The sequence below is a fragment of the Chelonia mydas genome, chromosome 1 (genome assembly GCF_015237465.2).
Source record: "Chelonia mydas isolate rCheMyd1 chromosome 1, rCheMyd1.pri.v2, whole genome shotgun sequence".
Lineage (NCBI taxonomy): Eukaryota > Metazoa > Chordata > Testudines > Cheloniidae > Chelonia > Chelonia mydas.
Genome location: NC_057849.1, coordinates 267211135 through 267232698, shown reverse-complemented (window position 1 = coordinate 267232698; position 21564 = coordinate 267211135). Strand labels below are relative to the sequence as shown.

At 42.0% G+C, this 21564-nt stretch overlaps 1 protein-coding gene across 1 annotated transcript; it reads left to right on the top strand.

Moving 5' to 3' along the window:
- Positions 1-1248: 1248 nt before the first annotated feature.
- MRPL42 (mitochondrial ribosomal protein L42) lies at positions 1249-12850 on the top strand. The gene is made up of 6 exons (XM_007069233.4): positions 1249-1409; positions 5975-6162; positions 8835-8898; positions 10029-10113; positions 10876-11039; positions 12728-12850. The coding sequence occupies exons 2-6, from the start codon at positions 6078-6080 to the stop codon at positions 12771-12773; spliced, it is 444 nt and encodes a 147-aa protein (XP_007069295.1). The 5' UTR covers positions 1249-1409; positions 5975-6077; the 3' UTR covers positions 12774-12850.
- Positions 12851-21564: the final 8714 nt, after the last annotated feature.

The window sequence follows — 21564 nt, the reverse complement described above, 5'->3', positions numbered from 1 at the left end:
TCTAAGGTGCCACTAGTACTCCTTTTCTTTTTGCGAATACAGACTAACACGGCTGCTACCCTGAAACCTCTCCTTACAGTGTGTATAACACCCATTGTTTCATGTTCTCTGTGTATATAAATCTCCCCACTGTATTTTCCACTGAATGCATCCAATGAAGTGAGCTGTAGGTCACGAAAGCTCATGCTCAAATAAATTTGTTAGTCTCTAAGGTGCCGCAAGTACTCCTTTTCTTTTTGCGAATACAGACTAACATGGCTGCTACTCTGAAACCTATCATTATACATTGTAGGGATTTTATGCTTTTACTGAAACATCTCAGTTTAGCAACTTGCCTAGATGGACCACTTGCTGATCTCCTCTGTGGAAATTCCTGTTTCCATCTCATAAAGTATCTGTTAAATACTAGTCCAAATATAGGGACCATTGGGAGAGAAACAAAAGCCAGTAAACAAGAATCTAACCATGAAGCATTTAAGGAGCCAAAAATTAAACAAGCCATTGCCTGTAAACTGTCTAGAATTAATGCTGGGTATTTATCAGTGACCTATGAATATAACCTGGGCCCAATCCTGCAACCCTTATTTCAGGCAAGACTCCCACTGAAGATTAATGGAAGCATTACCTGAATAAAGACTGAAGAGAACAACTTTTGAGGTAACGTTACAGAGATGACCTTGCACTTCAGCTAAAGGTCATGCGGCCCAACACCACTAGGACTGGGGGGATACTAGGGCCTGGCACCCCGGCTGGTGGCAGGCAGGGCGGGGGCTGGGCCTGGCACCCTTGGTTGGTGGCAGGAGGGAGAGAGACATGGGGCTGGGCCTGGCACCCCTGGCTGGTGGTGGGACAGAGCTGCTGGGCCTGGCACCCGTGACACCGCTAGGGGTGAGGTTGGACCTGGCACCCCTAGCTTGTGGCCGGCAGGGGAGGCGAAGCTGGCACCCCCAGCTGATGGTGGGCAGGGTTGGACTTGGCCCCCCCAGTGGTGGCACGTGAGGGAGTGTGGGGTTGGGCCTGGCACCTCTGGGTGGGGGCGGGGGGCAGTTGCTGGGCCTGGCCCCCCCCGGCTAGAGGTGGATGGGAGAGACGTCTGGGTCTGCCCCCTCCCCCTCGCAGCTGGTGGTGGGTGGGAGAGACGGGTGGGTCGGGGCCGGGCAGAACACCCCGCGGGAGGGAGGTTTGATCGCTGGCTGTTTGTATCCAGCCTATGCACGGCTTAGGACTACAATTCCCAGCATGCTTTGCGGGTGAATCTACGTCACCGGAAATGTACGTCGCACTGCGTCCGGTCCCCGTGAGGAAGGCAGCGGGCCAGAACATACAGACTGACTGATTGAGCGTCTCTCAGTCGAGTCTGCGGAGCCCCGCAGAACAAGATGATGGCGCCGCTCTCCGGGCTGGGCCAGGTAAGCGCTGTTCCCCCAGCGGTGCCGTTCCCAACTGGCCGGGCGCGGCCTGGCTGTGCGCTCCCGCGGCGCTGTGACTGGCGGGCTCGGCGGGGCCGCGGCTCCCGGGTTGGGGGTGCAGAGGGATGGAAGGCGATGATGGGCTGTGGCGGGAGCCTGAACAGCGCGTGAGCGGCCAGAGAGGTAACGTCACAATCTGCTCCTGCCGGCAAACCGAATTGTTCGGCTGCTAATCAGCCTGCGAACTGAGCATGCGCAGTAACATTCGCTGTCGTCTCCGCCACTCTCCCAGCCTGGTCCCTGCCGTTCACGGGGCTGGAAGGGGGAGGTGAGGGAGGGGCAGGATCTGAGGGGGGGGGGGTATGGAAGCCCCGGAGGGTCAAACAACTGTTCTTATGGCTGTTTTGTGGCTTCCGGTTCCGAACGCGTTTGTTGGTTCTCTGGGGCGCTCTCCGGTGGGTGCTTCTCGGGACCCTCGGGCTTCCGGGGAGACCGACCGACTCCGGAACAATCCGTGTGTAGGTTGCACTTAGGGGATAACAGGGTTATAAGGAGTAGCCAGCAGGGATTTGTCAAGAGCCAATCATGCCAACCAACCTAATCGCCACCTTTGTCAGGGTGAGCGGCCCAGGGGCTAGGGGGAAGCATTAGACGTGATAAGTTCGTTGCATTAAGGCTTCTGACCGTCCCATACGATGGTCTCATAAGCAAACTAGCGATTTGTTAGTGATCTGTGTGAAACTAGTGTAAGGTGGGTGCACAACTGGTTGAAAGATCATACTCAGAGTGGTTATGAATGGTTCCTTGTCAAAGTACATGGGCATATCTAATGGAGTCCCGCAGCGCTCAGTTCTGGGTCCTGTACTAGTCAATGTTTTCATTAATGAAATAGATAAGGAAGTAGAGAGAGTGCTTATACAATTTGTGGATGATGCCAGGCTGGGCAGGAGTGATGAGCATTTTGGTGGACAGGATTAGAATTCAAAGTGAGCTTGACAAATTACAGAATTAGTCTAAAAACAATCAAATGAAATTCAATAGAAACAAGTACAAAGTACTGCATTTAGGAAGGAAACCTCAAATGCACAGCTACAAAATGGGGAATAACCGGTTAAATTGTAGTACTGCTGAAGAGGATGTGGGATTATAATGGATCAGGAATTAAATATGCATCAACAATGTGATGCCTTTGTGAAAAAGGTTAATAACATTTTGTGGTGTATTAACAAGAGTGTAATATGTAAGATGCAGGAGGTAATTGTCCCACTCTACTCAGCCCTGATGAGACCCCGGCTGGAATATTGTGTCCACTTCTGGGCGCCACACTTCAGGAAAGATGTGGATAAATTGGAGAGAGCCCAGAGGAGAGAAACAAAAATGATAAAACATTTAGAAAACTTGACCTCTGAGGAAAGGTTAAAAAAACTGGGCATGTTTAGTCTCGAGGAGAAAAGACTGCGAGGGGACCTTAATCCTTTATATTGGTTGGATGGAGTCCTAGTGCTGACCATAACTAGTTTGTCTTTTGGTGAAACTGAAGTGCCTTGTGTCCACTATGTTTTTACAGTGGGATAGCGAATACATGTTAGTTACTCCTTGGTAAAAACACACACTGTCTTAGCACAGGGACAGACTATAATGCTGACTCATATATTAGATGCACCATTATTGTTCATGGCTTTGCAACTCTCATGCTGATTGTGTGGTTAATACTGCATCAGAAGCATTTGCATCTGATCGTCTGCAGCGCCTCCCCCTCCCCCCAATTTGTATGGGTGTCATGGAAAACCAGTTAAAGCATTTTAATGTAAAGGAATTAACAGTGGCTTTTCCTCCCTCAAATTCCCTTCCCTTACTAAGGGCTTGTCTATGTGGACACAATAGAGGTGTGAAGTTAATGCACATCCATTACAGCTCTTTAAATCGCTGTATGAATGCTCTTGTTCATAAGTAAAGTGGCCTTAATTTTGATGACAGGGCAACCTAGAAGATTACAGGAGTCTTTCCCCAAAACACGATATATTAATCGTCCATCCTTTGATCTGTCTTGAACATTTGTAAAGGCTTTTATAGTCCCAGTGTAACTTAGTTTTGTTTTTTATTTAAAGTCCAAAGAGAAGGAGGGAAGCAATGGAGCTTAACTTTTCTGAGTGTGGCTCTTTGTAAAAAGCCTTTACAGTAGTTCACAGGTATCTGTTTTGTGCTGACAAAGTTTCACTACATGGTTCAAAGTTAATTTAAGGTGACATGCTCCTTCTCTGCGCTATGTGCTGTTCAGGACAATGAAGGCCTGGCAGTGTCATGGTAGATCCTACCAGGCATGCAGAGGTTGTTGGCACTCCCCTGTATAAGCAATGCACACAAAGTGGTGGCACTCTTGTCCCATAAGAATTAACCAATTAATCTACAGTTTGGTGCTTTAAACTGTAAAGATTCCTTTTTGATCTCAGCCCACACATGATGTAAACCTTATCTTTATTAACTGTGTGCTCCCAGGAAGATTTAACTTACAAACACAGCATTATCTTACATCTCTCTTACATTATGATGGTAATATTAATGAGTCCTTAGTGCAATATCCACAAACATGCGAGAACACAGTCTGCATAGGCTACAACAAAAATATTTTCAGCTCACTACACATTGTGATGTTATGTCTCAGCACATTTGAAAAGTGCAGAGCACATGTCTGATCCAGAAATGGGTTGTGGCAGTTACTAGACATACTCTGCATTTGTTTCTGATGAAGTTGCATAGGATGTCTTTCATTATAGGCAAGCTACCTGGCAAATCATTGCCTCTTTACACACCTGATTGGCATAGCTATTAGGACTCAAGGGGAAATGCTTAAATATATCTGTGGGACAGCAGTGCCAGATGCTATACATGTCTGCTGTGAGGGGTGGTTTTGCTGACAACACTAATTCTAAAGTGTTCTGAACAGGATGCTGATGTTCTTACCAAGATCTGAAGAAGCCAGGCCCATATACTGTATATTATAACCACATTATAGAGACTGAGACCTAGATTCACAGAGATACTTAAAGGCTCAAGTCCAAGTTTTATGTTGCTAAAACTTCCAATGAACCTTGTAGGTGCCTAAACTCACTCAGTGCCTACATTTCCAGGATAAAAGTTCCCAAGTCATCTAACTTCCTGCCTTTGAGCATGCGCAGTGCTTCCTTACTCTAAGCATCCAGATGCCTATCTCCTGCTTAAGCTGCAGGGCAGTTCATGAAGGGAAGGGAAGATAGGTATTTGTCCACATAAGTCAAGTGCTGGGCCTGATCTGGTTGGTGTGCTGAGAGGCTAGGGTGGGTCCCATTCAAAATCTGGCTGTAGGAGGTAGTGGTATCCACCATATAACTTTTAGCACAGTGGGTAGAACACTCACCAAAGGCTCCTCCTCCTGAAAAGCTTCTGGTGTTAGTGCACCAGTGCTTATTCACCCCTCCTTGGCAGTGCAGATAAGTCTCTCTCCCCCTCCCCTGCAGGGAGCAGCCAGGGCTGGGTCAAATCAACCACCAGAAATCTCCCTCGACTGCAGGAAGCTCTACACTGTTGCGGGGAGGTATGCATGAGGGGGGTCAGGATCAGTGAGGTTGTGAGGCTTGGCAGGGAGGGGTTAGGTGCAGGGGGATTGGCAGACAGGGGGAGCAGCACTGCATACAGTGATCCCTTCCCCCCGCTTCCTGGCCCCTTTGCTCCTCAGCCACAGGGGGAGGGGTCATAGTACAGGAAGCTGGTCCCCCTGTCTCCCTGATTCTCCCCCCTCCCTGCCCCTCCAACCCCCTCCCTGTTGAGCCTCATTTCCCCCCCCCGCCCCGGAACCCTCCCACCAAACCACCCCGCCGAGCCTGAGCTCCTGAATCAGAAGCCTCTGGCACCGAGACCTCTCTGCATCCATAATCCCTGCACCCCCCCCCCGAGCCTCACCCTCTGCATTGGGAGCCCCCCACTGAACCCCAACCAGCTGTACCCTGACCCCTACCCCACCAAGCCCCAATCCCCCAGCACCCAGACTGCCTGCCGAGCCCCCAGACCTCCCCCCGGCTGAGCCCTGAGCCCCATTCCCCCTGCACCCAGAACCCCTAAAGAGCCTCTATGCATCCTGATCCCCCCCCCCCACACACACACACACCTGGATCCCTGAGCTGAGATTGGTTCTGTGTGGCACAATGTACTCTTGAGGGAATTCTGCACCAAAAATTAAAAATACGGTGCCTAAAAATTTTTAAGTTCTGCATAATTTTATTTGTCAAAATAACACAATATAATCACACCATTTTCAATTATTTTGGTAATTCATTTCAAAATACTTGTAAGCAAATAATTGAAAGTGATGTGATTATATTGTGTTATTTCACAGAATTTTATAATATTGTGCACAGAATTTTTAATTTTTTGGCACAGAATTTCCTCAGGAGTACTAATTCTTAATTCATTACAAATATTTCCAGCGCTTGTTGAACAATATTTAAGGTGCTGTGCAAGTCATATTTTTCATAGATCTTGAATCTTTTATTAATAAACTAATTGTCAACCCTTTTGTCTCCTCTGAACAGTGATGAAACCTGCTCCTTCAGAAGGGTGTTCTGCAGTAAAAAGGATACCATTTATGTCCAGAATATTTCTTTCTCCATCACCAATTTTCTGTCTCCTGTGAGCATGGCAGTAGCATTGAGAAGAGCTGTGTGGTCCAGTACCATGTGGATGCATTTAGCAACATTCAGTAGGCAGGCCTCAGTACAGAGTAAGACATAGTGCTGCTTTATAAAAATCCTATGTTTAGAAATTTTCTGGTGTTTGTTGTTTTTTCCCCAAAGACATTCTTGCATCGATACTTGTTCTGAGCAATATTTACAGTAACACAGGCAGGGAAGTGATCTTTATATTTCACCTGCTTAAAGTTTGATATTTATGGAGTTATGTGCTGTGTTACTAAGTCATGTTTCGACTTGGCTGCCCTTGAAGTTTCCAGTGTTGAACTTTAAAATAGATTAGCTCCATTAACCAGGCTTTAAAGAGCATTTTAACATTAGGAGGAATCTGAGATTTGAAAACTTGATTTCTCCGGCTCACGTTTACCTTCTCTTGAACTGAAAAAATATTGCTGAGAAAAAGTCTGTAAGAAAATGTAATTCCTTGACATAAGCGGACAAGGAACAATAATATGCAGTGTTGCCTGATTTTGCAATATTTCAGATTGGCTTTTGGGGAGGTGTTAGTTGAGGGTAGCAATATGTGGAAGAAAAAGCGCTGGGAATCTGGAGTTGTAGGCAGCGCCAAGAACATCGTATTTGTAGTATCTCCATCTTGATATAAAATCGAAGATGAGCTATTTCGCTTCTTCTAAAATGTGACGGCAAAAGTTGGAAGAAAAACATTCTGTCAGTTGTACTGATTCTGGGTTTTCTGCTTCCAAAACTCCTTATTGTTTCCTGTGAATGTAATTCAGAGCTTGAAGTGTAGTGGTGATAAAATCTCTCACCACGCTAAAGCTTAAGTGTGAATGAACACGAGGCAGTGCCAACAGATGTAGAGTTTTGCCAGTAAAACTTGTTGTAGACTAGGCCTAGCTTTAGGTTTCTGTGCCTGTTCTCGTGAAATATGTGGGACGTAAGATACTTGTGTTGTTTCTGCCATAAGCAATGGAGTATTAATATTTAACAATATCCACGCTTGTAGTAAATAGTAAAATAATGGAACATTAGAAGAACTGTACCCAGACTAGTTATTTTTATGATCCCTTTCAGATATCAGTAATGAGTTTGGAGTTCTTGAGCCTAATTTCTTACACAGATATGCATATCATCCTAAGAAATATCAGTTTAAAAAAACCCATAAATCTCAGTTCAGGTTACTACTACACATGCTTCTTGATAAAATCATCCTCAAAGTGGAGACACGCTGAAAGTCAAGTATTTAAAAAAAAATCCAACCCACACAAGTGGAAGAGTACATCATAAGATAGCTGTAAAATGTATGCGTTTACTACCCTGTGATCTGGCCAGAACCCAGAAATGATGCATGAGCTCATGAATTACTGTTGAACTAAAACCCCATACAGTTTTGGGCCTGAAGATGCTGCAATTCCATGAAACATGAAAGCATTTTTGGAATTGGATGTCATGGATAACAGTCTTTGTATTCATAATTTCTCGTTCTATGTATCTGTTAGCCTGGCAAAGCAAGGTTCTACGTAACTTCCTGGCATTTCTATTTGTCTGTATGTAACGTGATAGTTTTTGAACACTGCATCTGATCAATTCCAACATTTCAGGGAATGTTCTAGGCATCAGTGGGCAGAATCATACTGATTTTGGTGAAAATCAGAAAACCAGAACAGCCAGCTTTACAGGAAAATCAGACTGCCTAGTACTGCAGGCAGAGGAATCTCTGCAGTGCCCCCTGCTGTGTCATATCAGAGGCAGTATCTTAACTTGCATGGGGAGATTGTCTGTAGCCTTGAGTATAAGAAAAGTAAGGGTTTTAAAGGAAGGAGTTTTGTGTGTCAGGGAGAAATAGACATGGAGCAGGGAGGAGTTGGGTTGGGGAAAGCAGCAGGTACTGGGGAGAGCAGGGACCTAGGGGTTGAGAGGCAGGGGGTTGGGAGTTATGGTGGTGAGGAAGCAGGGACCAGGAATGGGGGAAGTAGAGATAGAAAAATCAGGGACTAGAAGTGTGGGGGCAGGGTAGAGACTGTCTATAAAAAAAACCCTAGGGTTTCAGCTCCACCTCTGCAAAAATTGCCTGGAAGGAGAAAGGCAGGCCCTGTGTTTGGGGGAACTGATTCCCAGCCAGGGCTTTGGGCAAGGGGTCAACCTCTGGGATCAGGTGAGAAGACGACGGAGGCATAGGCTGCGTAACTAGAGGGTAAAGGGCAAGATAGCTCTATGAGCAGGGGCTGAGGAATGTAACCCCCACCTCCCCGATCCCTATTTCTGCCTCCCTCATGGTTCCTGTCATCGCTCCTGTACACACGCTTGCAACAGGCAGCAGCTTAAGATGGGACTTTCTGTAATTGGGTGCAAGTTTGGCCTACAGAAGCAACAAAGTAATGCAACCTTCTAGTATAACAGTGTTCTTATTTCATTGTGTAAGAAACTTACTTTAGGAGTAGTGTGCTTGGCTGGTTTGGTTTGGTATGGTATGGGTTTTTTGCAACTTCTTAGAATAGTACCTGGATAACACTGGGATAGCACCCAGATAGTGGGCCAGTTGCAGTTTTAGAAATATGTATTATAATAGGATTGAAATATTGGCATGATATTCCAGACACTTTCTAAATGGATTGATTAAACTTAAACTAAATGTGCATTTCTGGTTGAGCTCACTCATGTTTGAGATAACGGAATGCAGGTGTAAAGTTATTTCTGCTGCAGTTTCATTTGTTCTCATTGGTGTTTTTTCTCATCTTTGCAGATGGAGCAGTGCATTGTGCTCGCCATAAATCTACATATTCAGTCCTTCCAGAAGACTATAACTGGTACACAGTTAAATCTATTTTGACCCATTATGGACTTCATTTGACCCATAGCTTCAGGGATATGTATTGGAGTAATTGCCCTACCTGCTGTTAGTCTTGCTGTTTTATTTATGCCAATTATTCTTTTTGCAAGTTTTGGATTGATCTAGCCATTTTCTGAAGAATAGCCTTGTTTCTAGACATTAGGCTTGTGAAACTAATGTTCCAAATGTGAATCAAGTGAAAAACCAATGCAGTGTTGTCTTCCTGAATCTATAGACAAAGGGCTGTCGTGCCTCTGCTGATATTCATAGGTTTGTCAAGAAGCCTGGTGAAATTAAAGAGCATGGCTGCTTTTCAGTACTTCGACAAAAGTCATGGCACTTTCATGCAGCTGCTTGGGAAAGTTGAGCAGCAACATAATCTGTTACTGGAGTTCTTTACTGGGTAGAAATCTAAAAAAGGTGGGGAAGGGAGGGTAGAATAGTGTAGACCCTCTCACCTCCTAGACACTAATAGGCTCTCCAGGGAAGATGAGACAAGCCTCATCTCTTCCAGCAAAATGAGTTTGGTGGAGCTACACATTTATCATGCTTACTAGGTAGAAGCTGACTGGTAGGGCCTCGCACTTGGTAGAAATCCCAGCTCCCTCTCCTGCCCAGTGGATTAGAGGTGCTGGACACTTCTGTAGGGCATTGGCCCTGAAATTCATTGAGAGGGGTTAGTTGCCATGGTCTTTTGTGCTTTATTTCTGGCTTCTTGGTATCTTGTAGACATTTTAAGCCTAGTTTCCAAATATTTTCAAAAAACAAAACAAGATACAAAATACTATGAGGAAACTATCTGGAAATCTTATGTACTTAACCCTGGTACTGGGTACAATTTTCAAAGATATCTAAGTGACTCAGGAGTCTTAAGTCCCATTGAAAGTCTGTGGTTCTTAGGCTGCTAAATCACGTAGTAAAATTTTCGAGATTGCTGTCTAAAGTTCAAAAGACAACTTGTGCACAGAAATCCCTAGACTTTCCACCGGTTTCTTGGTCAGCCAATCTGACTCATGTCTCTTCCGGAGTGCTCTCACCTGAGCAAGAGGTGGACTTTATTGGAATACGGGGATACACTGATCTATATCATTTTTTCATCTTTTATAGTAAAGTGGAACTTTCCATGACATCAGATGGAAGGACAATTGTCTGCTACCATCCTTCCGTTGAAATTCCATATGAGCACACACAGGTATATACAGATTGAACAACTATGTTTCCTGTTTGCTTGAAAGCACAGACAATCTTTAATTTGGCCAATAATGTTCTTTTGAGCTATCCCTTTTTTAGCTCTTACAAAGTGTCTCAGTACACTGGATAACATAGCCAGAATATTGTGATATAAATTTATAATGAATTTGGCTACTATCTAGAGGTAGTTCAGACTGTTAGTGGAAGCAGGGAAAATATACCATGAAGATGCGTGCAGTATATGAATCTGAATAGAACAGATCTGGGTTCTCCTTCTGACTGCCACTCACTCCTGTGTGGTCTTGGACCAGTCAGTTCATATCTCTGTGCTATAGTTCCACAGGAGAGATTCACCTGCAGGGGATGCAAATAGATTTCCATGTAGGCATGGGAGATACAATTCTGGGAAAGAGATTCTAACCAGAGTAGGACAGGCACAGGGTGGACTGATTTAAATCAAAGCAAATCTGGCAGTCTGTGGGAGCCTAACCTGCCTCTAAAACCTTAAATTTTGAGAAATTAATTTTCTTTCCATCATTTGTGCCCTTTGTATTCTTTGCACTTACTCAGCTTGCATAAGATAAAACAGACTAGATAGACTTTTTGTTTAGAGACAGTTTCACTTTCTAATTCTTATGCACTAGTAAAATACTACAGTGATTGGATTGCGAACAGTTCAGAGCAGTGTTTAAATGTTTTAATTAGAGTTAAAGAATACTAAAAGCTTACTAAAGTAATGTGCTCATTACTGATGATCTTGTAGCCCATACCTCGACCAGATCCAGTGGATAACAAAGAAGAAACACATGATCAAGTGCTGAAATCCAGATTGGAAGTGAAGGAGCTAAAGAATAGCAAAGGTCCTACATTTGAGGAGCTCAGCAAAATGTTTTATACAACAAAACATCGCTGGTACCCTGTGGGACAGTAAGTGTCTTTTCTGAACTATTTGTTCTTTGGGGGTTGAAAAGAAAGAGGAATAAATAACATGGGCTAAATTCACCCCTACTGAAACTCATTAGGTATGATACAGTAATGTTAGCATCAAACTGTTAAATTTAAGTGTTATGTAAAATACTTATGTAGGGATAAATTCCTTAAGGAATTTTCACTGGAGATACTGTCTTAGAATCTCACCAAAAAGAGTATTGTATAGTAATGTCAAGGGAGATTTTTCTTCATCTGATTGATTAGATGATGATTCTCATATTCTTCGTTAATGTCTCACTATGAAACCAATTTATTATGTAAAGTACCTTTTGACCAAGAACATTAGTTTCTGCCTAGTATCTCTGTTGTAGATTAGACCCGCTCTGAGCAGCGTTAGATGACATGGTGCTTACCAGTGGCAGTCTACACTAGGGCTTCCACCATGACGAACAACAGTGGAGTTAAGCTTGGTAATATGTCCGTAGTGTAGACAAGACCTTAGTTACTGACCTCAGTTTTCCCACTTTGGTCAAATTATTTTCTCTTCAGAGACTTATAGCCCTTGGGAAATAAAATTCTCAGCATTCTCTACCCCTTTTGAATACTTACCTTCTCCAGTGATAACTTTCTAGAATCCTTCCCAGTAGTAATTGCTTTTAGTCTTAAGTTACTGTGAAAAACACTGAATGCTCCTTGTTTGAAAGGGCCTGTGATAGGGAAACATTGTTAGCTCTTCATATTTGCAGTCTCTTAAAAAGGTAAGATTTGTGAGGAGGAAGCACTCCTGATAAAGGTACTTCCACTTTAAGCACTATCTATGTTCAGCTGTGCCAGTGGAAACAAAGCTTGTTTTAGTCTCTGTCATGAGTCCTTTCTAAAGTGGCTTCATAACACTTTAAGTTAGCTGAAATTAACAGAGAACTGAAGGAGCTGAATTCTTCCCTGAATGATTGTAATTATATAAGAAAGAGCATGAAGAGGAACTGGTAGTAGAAACTTGTTCCAGTTGAAAAAACTGCTCTTTCACAATAAGCAACAAAATTTTGTTTCCTTGTATATGAAATCAGGTATATCTTCTTCTGATCTAGTGTGGTGTTAGTTTTAGTTGAAAGGACACTGTCCACTTGAATTTTTAGTTAAATTGACTATTAAAAAAATACCAGTTAGGCCATACTGTTTTGTTTTTTTTAAAGCGTTTAGAAAGTGGGAGGGAGTCATTGGTGGAGTCATATGAGCAGATCCTGATGAAGGATCAGGTCATTTTTTATTTTCTTGATGTTTGAGGACCCTTTTAAGCAAGGGAGAAGCTGACCATCTAGTGAAATGAATTTTATCCAAAGTGCTGTCAAGTGCATAGAGTAAATAAGCTTGGAAAAACTGAAGTTTTATTTGCCAATTGCTTTTAATAATCTTGGTGGTGGTTGTAACTAAAGTAGATACAAAATTCAGATGTGAATTTTCAAGTTGGTTGTATTGTGTACTTGTTCATGTAGCAGTAAATGGGGCAGTGTTATTTATGTAGGTAACGCCTTGTGAACAGGAGAAAAATGTGTTGAGTAGCTCTTGTGTATCTTTTTATAGCTCTATTAATATGTAGGCTGTAGACTACTGGTTACAAACAAATCCTGACAGGAAAATCCAAGACGACGTACCAAATTATCATCACTGCAATTTTTTTCTTCCAGGTATCACAGAAGACGCAAGAAACTCAATCCTCCTAAAGACAGATGATTACAATAATTTGTGTGTCTGCTCTGTGTCATCAACTATACTGGAAATAAACAATAAAAAGGAGTTTTGCTGATCAATTCTGTATTAGTGTTATATCATTAGTCTCTTTTCCATAAATAAAACTTGATTCTAAAATTCTTGTATGGGTAGGAATAGAAGATCAGGATGGAAAGTCCCAGCAATAGAGCTGAATGCCTCAGGCTTCCTAGAAGACTGAAATTAAATAAGTGAAACACAGATGACCTTTAAGATTGAGATGAAAAGAATATTAGGCTCCTACAGCTGTTGATAGTTTCAAGTAATGTAATTGCCTCCAGGTACCAGCTTACAAGTCTCTAAAATTATCATCTCTTACTGAAACTGGCTAGGTCTAGTTACAGCTTAGTTTCAAGGTATAATTACTCATTTTTACAGACTGCCTGGAGCTCCCAAATATAGCTATTTATAAAGCTAACATTCAGTAAGGTTAAGTCAGATACATGTGACTGTATGGTTGTAGCTGTGTGGAGGAAGGGATGTCTGCCATGGCAGGGTAGTCCCTGATGATACCAGAGCCTTCCAACCTGTCATAGGACAGCTTGGCTCTTAAGAAGCACTTCTTCTAAAGTCTCTCTAAAGTTCAGAAGATTGTGATGTTTATATCCTCCATGTCCTAGTTGAAGTTTGCCTCATGTGGGTGATATTTGTGGGTAGTCAGGACAGTAGAAAATAGGGTTTGACTACAGGCAATTTGAGCTAATAGATTAATGCTACCGAGGGCAAGCTTTAGCTGCCTTTTGGACCCTGGAAGGCTGAAAGCCTGGCAAATACTCCATTTTATGGGAAGAGGCAGAGGACTGAAACCAGCCCCATTGAATCTGTTTAATGAAAGAAGTGACTCCTGCAGTATGGCACTAAGTATAAATACATATAAATATTTGTTAGCTGTATTTGACATTACTTCTGAACACTTTAGTGTAACTGAAGCTCAGTTCCAGGCCAACATCTAAAAGGTCTGTATAGTGCCTAGCAAAATGGGGCGGGGGCACTTGGGGTTGCTTGCTTTTTTTAGAGTAACAGCCGTGTTAGTCTGTATTTGCAAAAAGAAAAGGAATACTTGTGGCACCTTAAAGACTAACCAATTTATATGAGCATAAGCTTTCGTGAGCTACAGCTCACTTCATCGGATGCATACTGTGGAAAGTACAGAAAACGTTTTTATACACACAAACCATGAAAAAATGGGTGATCACTACAAAGGGTTTTCTCTCCCCCCACCCCACTCTCCTGCAGGTAATAGCTTATCTAAAGTGATCACTCTCATGATAATGATCACTTTAGATAAGCTATTACCTGCAGGAGAGTGGGGTGGGGGGAGAGAAAACCCTTTGTAGTGATGATCACCCATTTTTTCATGGTTTGTGTGTATAAAAACGTTTTCTGTACTTTCCACAGTATGCATCCGATGAAGTGAGCTGTAGCTCACGAAAGCTTATGCTCAAATAAATTGGTTAGTCTCTAAGGTGCCACAAGTCCTACTGTTCTTCTTGCTTTTTTTGTTTTTCCATGGTAGCCTCCAGCAACCATTACACAGATTCTATTCCTGCATCTCTTTGTCCTCTGGGCTTTTGAGGCCTGACCTACCTTCTCCTGGGAAGAAAATGTCATGGTTGCTAGACATTAGATGGGGACGAAGTGCAATTTGGAAAGGAAAAAAACTCCTCTGAAACAACAGAGCACACCACCATCTGCTCAAGTATTTTTATATTAAATTCCCTACAAGAGCAGCCACCTCTCTCAATAATATAAGGAGTTTCTTTGGATCTCTTGTGCCTAAAACAATAGTAGGCATCAGTCCTGTGTTAGGCAGTGCTAGCATGGATCCTTGTGTGTCTGGAGAGATCCAAATGACTTTGGTGGAGTCAGATTAGCAGATCCAGGTGCAGGATCAGGTCATTATTTTCTAGAGCGGCACCTAGATGCCCCAAACTAGATCATAGCCAGATGCTGTACAGTCAGTCAGTCACAGCCCTGAAGAGCTAACAACCAAAATAGAAAGAGGGTTGGAACAAGCAGGCACAAAAAGGCCAAGATCAAACAGGTAAATGGTAGAGCCAGGAACAGAACTGTGGTCTCTTGAGTCTGTCCATTGTCCTACTCACACAATTGCATTGCCTCTGTCATACTGCCAAATCATAGATTCCAAGGCCCAAAGCAATCATGATCATCTAGTCTCACCTCTAGTGTGTTACCTGTTCATTTTCATAGACCGTTGAGTACCACACAGGTTTAATCCTCAATTCATTTTGATCACTGTTTCTGCAAACAAGTCCTCTTTTTTTGGGGGGGTAAAAATTACAAAGCATTTTATTTCCATAGGGGAGGGGGAGTGGAAAAACTGGTCTGTCAGTCTGCCATAAGGGTTAAACATCCTCTAAAGAGCTATGTACACTAAGGAGGTTGCTGTAAATAGTAATTAATGGGATAATGAAGGTATTATTACCAAAAGAAATAGAGCACAAGTGATGTGTGAGGTTGAAAGTTCCAGTACACAAAAATTGGTAGCAAATAATTCAATTTTATTTAACCACATGACCGTGAATGGTGACTTTTGTGCGACACACAGTATATACTCCTGGAAAAACTATACATAAGGTAATTCAATGTATTTAGAAGATAATCCATAAAATTCCATTTTAAAAAAGCTTTACCCAAATCTGAATGCAAGTTGGTTTGTTGACCAAGCCCCCCCAGCTCCCCAAACAGACATTCTTGCTAGCAGAGCATGAAGTGGTCGCATTACCCCCTGCTGCTGTGCAGTCAAGACAGCTGCTTTAAAATTAATTCTGAAATTGGCTGGTGACTTTTGGCAGCATATTATACATTTTTTTTATTATCCAGCTTGCCAAAAACAAAGCAGGCTACCACGAAAGAGGATTTGGTATGCCGGTGTAAAGAGTTATGTTGTCTGCTCCAGATATTAAATGACAATCACAAATTGAATGAGAAAGGACTTTTTTTTCCCCACTTTACCTGCCAAAATGCTTATTTCCTATGAAATACCAGTTAAAAATGCATAATGTGTCTAAAGTCCATGTTCATAGCAGTTTACATTGCACAGGGATATTGTTAGTGTGTAGTTTGGAGCTGCAACTTTTGATCTTATGCCTAAACTATTGGGTGTATTGTCTTGCACACAGATTATGCCCCCAGATACTAAAGATTGTAGAGGAGGCATTGTTAAAATGGGCCTGACATAGTGGGGGAGATTCAATGCCATTAACATGGTAATACTCTACACCTAACTTTACTTCTGACTATATTGCCCCTATCTTTTCATGCTGTCTCTTACAAAGAAATTAATACCATGTCAAGTTTTCCCATGAGGAGTAAGTCAGTCAGTCTTGATCTTAACCTGTTCCCATTTGTTTTTTCCTTCAAATACTCAGTGATAGTGTAATGCTATCCTGCAAAATCCCCTGATGAGAACTGACTTGCTATGTTTAGAATTGCCTGTCATCCTTCCAGTTGGCATTATTTCCTTCAGTAATTTTCCCCAAACCTATTAAGTATTCAGAGTGTCCTGAGCATTATTACTACAATGATACACTACAGAAAGCCCTAATAGAGAGATGGATTGTTTAAAACTTCCATTAATCAATCACTGAGCCTAAATCTACCCCTCCTTGGCTTAATCCCAAATTTAAAAATCACTAGATTCTCTGATCAAATTGTTTTCTTTAGACTTTCCATTTCCCCCTCCCTTCTCCACCTATACTTTTATTTTATGCTGCCCCAATGCCTTTCTCCATTATAACGACAGTTTGCTTTACAGAAATCTCATGTTAGAATATCATTACTTGCTACTCTTCCCCTTCTTTGCATCTTAAGTTCAGTTAGTTTGTGATGAAATATCTTCAACTAGAATTAAAAATGTCAGATGTCTTGGTATGTCTACATCCTCTCAGGCCACAGAGAGAGACTTGTGCTGGAAAAGCTTGAGCTAGCGCAATTAAAATAGCTGTGGGCTTCAGAGCCCACACTCTAGTCCAAACTGCAATGTCCACACTCTTAAGGCCACTACCTCGAGCACTGCTAGCAGAAGTCTGTCTACCTAGCCTGGGAGGCTCAGTCCCAGCTGCAGTGTAGACATATCCTTGGTGGCTAAAAATCTTCAAGATTTTAAATATCGAGATTAACAGTATTTCCTCCTCTCTCCTATTCTGTGATATTCAGAGTCTAAAACACACCCTTATTATGAAGTCCCCTCTGCTTTCTTGTTTTCCTTGTATTAACCCATAGTCTTTGGTGGCGTATGTAGTGTCAAAAGTATCTATTCTGCCTTTTCCCATCTCCTGATTTTTCCAGGATATCATCCAAAACCGACATTCCAATTGGATGCTCTAAAACCCAAATCAGTCAATGGTAGAGTTCTTTAGGATTCTCTTCCATGCTTTAAACAGCCGTGTAGAAACTAGAGGTTAGCAAGAGAGCTTTCTGGACTATTGTTTCAGCTCACTTGGACTTGTAGTTTTGAGCTTAACCATATTTTTGTTTCATTGTAGTGTCTAGGAGCCTTAGTCCTGAAGCAGGACTTCACTGTGCTAGGCACTGTACAAACACAGAACAAAAAGACTATCCCTGCCCCAAAGAGCTTACAATCTAAGTACAAGAGACGACACAGGGGTACATACCCAACCAACTGGGGGAGTACAACTGGGTTTGAATGGTTTAGTTTTCACTTGAAACTAGTCAGCCCGGGGCCATTTGAAGTCAGACCAGAATTACCAAAATCTTTTTTACAAATTTGGCTCTAGTGTTATGTTTGCAATAAAACCTGAAAGCAGGCCCATTTCTCTGAGTTGTGAGTTTTGCTATAAGAGTTTTGTACAGCTCTATTAGACACTTTGTGTTTTGCATGCACATTATCAGATGCTTTTTTAATGTTGCCTTTCAAACCCTGCCACTATCTGTGGTCACTGAGAGGGTTTGGTATACTACATCCTTCTAGCTTACTGTGGCCTTCATTTATTTCTGATTTAAAGCCCTCTATGCTTGCTACCCTATGACTGGGAAAGTTTGATTTCAGTCTAATACCAAAGAAAGCTTGTTCCCAGATTCATATATAATTTAAGTGGACTGAGTTCTTTATCTCCAAGTGCAAGGAAGATTGTTTCATCTTACCAAACTGTCCAAACCTCCACAAACACACCTGAGACAGCACAGCAATGCATGAGAAGAGGTTTTCATTTGCCAAACCGGGCCTTCCCTTTCCCAGGTACAAAGGATGTGATTCTGTAGATTACTAATAAAACCAGCAGAGGGCAGTCTTGTAAAAGAGTTCAATTAGATTAGTCTCAGAGCAGATCTAAAAGAGTTATATACTTGAATCCTGTGAAAGAAGGGATGGTGGAAGTGCATGATTTATTTTAAATAGCTTTTTCTGAAGCAGACTCAGGGCTTTGAAATACTTGAGAGAAGAGAACTAACCCATCCATATGTATGCAGCAAGACCGGTATACCTTGCATGTTGAGGATGGAGGGGTATGAAGGTGGCTGTGGTTTGAATGGGAGTGAGGGCTCTTCTGTTGTGGGCGGAGTGGTGCTGATGGCTATGGCTAGTGTTGTTTGCTAGTTTTAGCTGATTTGTTTTTTGTAATTTATGCCAAAAGGTACTGGAGAGCCTTTTTATACTTTTAAAAAAGTCAAGAGTAATCTAATAATCAACACTGTTACTTTGGAAAATGCACTAGGTAGGCAGGAATCAGCTAGAAGGAGGCACTCTCATTCCCTGCACTAGAGAAAAGAGGATACTCACTTGATTTCTTTGCTGCCAGGAGTGGATCTGTGGCAAGCAAGCAAGCAAGTAGCTTGAAGTGTGTAGGAGGACACATGCACAAAAGAGAGAGGCTTTGAGATGAGTAACACCCTGATGCAGTTTGTAATTCAGTGACCCAACCTTGGGAATGTCTTCCCCCCTCCTCCCGGCATGTAGTGAGTTCAGATAAATGAATTAAATATACATTACAATAAAAGGCAAAGCAGACCTATTATCAGCCATTACTGTAAAAGACTGCCCCAACTACAAAGACATGGAAGACCCTCCAATTCAGCCCTCCTCCTCAGGAAGGCTTGAATTAAAGAGGTTCTGGAGGATGTTTTAAGGTGAACACATCTGGGCTTTGTTGCACGAAGGAGTTTTTACACAGGTTAAGTCCAGAAGGGCCCATTAGATCTAGTCTGAGCTCCAGTATGTCACAGGCCATTGTGTCATCCAATTATCCCTGTATTGAGCCCAATAAGAGGAGTAAAGCTTCTCTTCTGTGCCTACTTCTTCCTTCCTATCTAGTGCCTCCTAAGTCCCCTTCCCACTCCTCCTGTTGCTGCCTCCCTCCTGTTTCCTTCTCCTATGAGCTACTAGAAAGGAAGGATGATCAGTGCAAAGGCACTGAGACAGGAATGCAGAAGATCTAGGCTCAGTTATTGGATTGTCATAGACTCTCGAGGAGACCTTGGGCAAGAAAGTTAATCTTTAAAAGGGAGATAGTAATATTTCCTTCCTCTTACTTTGCCTGCCTTGTTTATATAGGTTGTAAATGCTTTGGCACAGAAAATGGTCTCGTATGTTGTTTTCAGTGCCCAGTATAAGGAGGCCCTGATTTCAATTGTGAACACTAGGTTCTACTATACTACAAATAATCACTGTTCTACCACCACATCTCAGTGATTAGATTAGCCATGATTAGAGCTGGACAGAAAACTTTTGGGTAAACAATTTTTGTTGGGAAAAGCCTTTCATCTAAAACTGAAAATTTTCACAGAAATCCTATCAATTTGGACAATTTCCTGTGAAAAAATTGGAAATGAAAATTGTGTGTTGGAAAAATTTTGGCGTTTCAAAAATTTCACATTTTATTTTATGCCTTTATTTTTGTATTTTATAGCATTTATAAAATAAACTGAAAAATTTCAACATTCTGAAACATTCCCCCCCGATGAAAAATTTTGGAATTTTCATTTTACAGGAAATTTCAAAAAGTTACTTTAGTTCCTATTCAGAACTAAAAACATATTTCCAACAAAACAAACTCCAAGTTTTGACAGTTCTAGTCAGGATTTTTACTATCCTAAAATAACTGTCATTTACAGGTTTCAGAGTAACAGCTGTGTTAGTCTGTATTCGCAAAAAGAAAAGGAGTACTTGTGGCACCTTAGAGACTAACCAATTTATTTGAGCATAAGCTTTCAAATAAATTGATTAGTCGCTAAGGTGCCACAAGTACTCCTTTTCTTTTTGTCATTTACAGTTAATCTAGATTAAGTCCCAATTGCTTTTGAATCTTTAAGGGCCTGCTCTACTAGAGTTTTCTAATATTTTCATGCCCTTCTTAAAATTAGTATGAGATTGAGTGAGCACAAGAAAAAAGGGATCATCTTTGTCTTTCCATTGGCATTAATGGGCTTTAGATAAAGTCCTATCTCTATAGGATTTAGTATCAGAGGGGTAGCAGTGTTAGTCTGGATCTGTAAAAGCGGTAAAGAGTCCTGTGGCACCTTAAAGACTAACAGATGTATTGGAGCATAAGCTTTCGTAGGTGAATACCCACTTCTTCAGATGCATCCCCCGAAAGCTTATACTCCAATATGTCTGTTAGTCTATAAGGTGCCACAGGACTCTGCCGCTTTTATAGAATTTAGATATCTTTTGTCAGTAGGCGAGTTAGAGGCCATATTTTCTACATAGAAAAGTCATTCTATTCTGAACTTAATTTATTGTCCTTTCCTTTTATCAAATGGGGTGTGCTGGTGTGCATGCAGGCGGGGCTGACAAATGAGTACATTGAAAAAGGCTATATATGGCAAATAGAAACAGACATATGCTGTTCTTTAATAGGTATTCTCTTCCACTTCTGTGTCTAAATCAGAACTGATTAGCTGGTACTGATCCTTAGCATTACTGTCATGCAGTAGTAGTTATTTGCACATCAGTCTTAAAACACTTTTTAATATCTAGAGGAAAATAAGGGTGGACCTGAGTAGGCTTTGCCTATATTATATGAATGGTATTTCTGTACATTTTGCAGGTTTCCATGTCTTAAAAGCCTGGAAATAGAACAGCTACCAGAAACCATTCTTGCTATTTTTCTTGGTACTTACAGTAGTATTCATATAAGAGGAAAATGCATTTCTATTTAGACCTGTGATAAGATGATCCTTCCTGCTGCTGAGTCTCATTAGCACATCATTCAGATAAAAGAATCAACAAATACAGAGTTCTGGTTAAACTTGGATTATTGCTGTGCACATTGTAAGATGAGCTGTTGCCAGCAGGAGAATGAGTTTGTGTGTGTGGTTTTTGAAAAAAAAAAAAAAAAAAAAAAAAGAGGGGGGGGGTGAGAAAACCTGGATTAGTGCTGGAGGTGACCCACCTTGATTATCATGCGCATTATAAAAGAGGGGTTTCAAAGGGGGATGGGCTGTTGCCAGCAGGAGAGTGAGTTTGTATGTGTGTGGGGGGGGGGGGGGAAGGGTGAGAAAACCTGGATTTGTGCTGGAAATGGCTCTACTTGAGGATCACTTTAGATAAGCTGTTGCCAGCAGGGGAGTGAGGTGGGAGGAAGTTTTGTTTCATGGTCTCTGTGTGTATATAATGTCTTCTGCAGTTTCCACGATATGCTATGCATCCGATGAAGTGAGCTGTAGCTCACGAAAGCTCATGCTCAAATAAACTGGTTAGTCTCTAAGGTGCCACAAGTACTCCTTTTCTTTTTACGAATACAGACTAACACGGCTGTTACTCTGAAAGATGTGG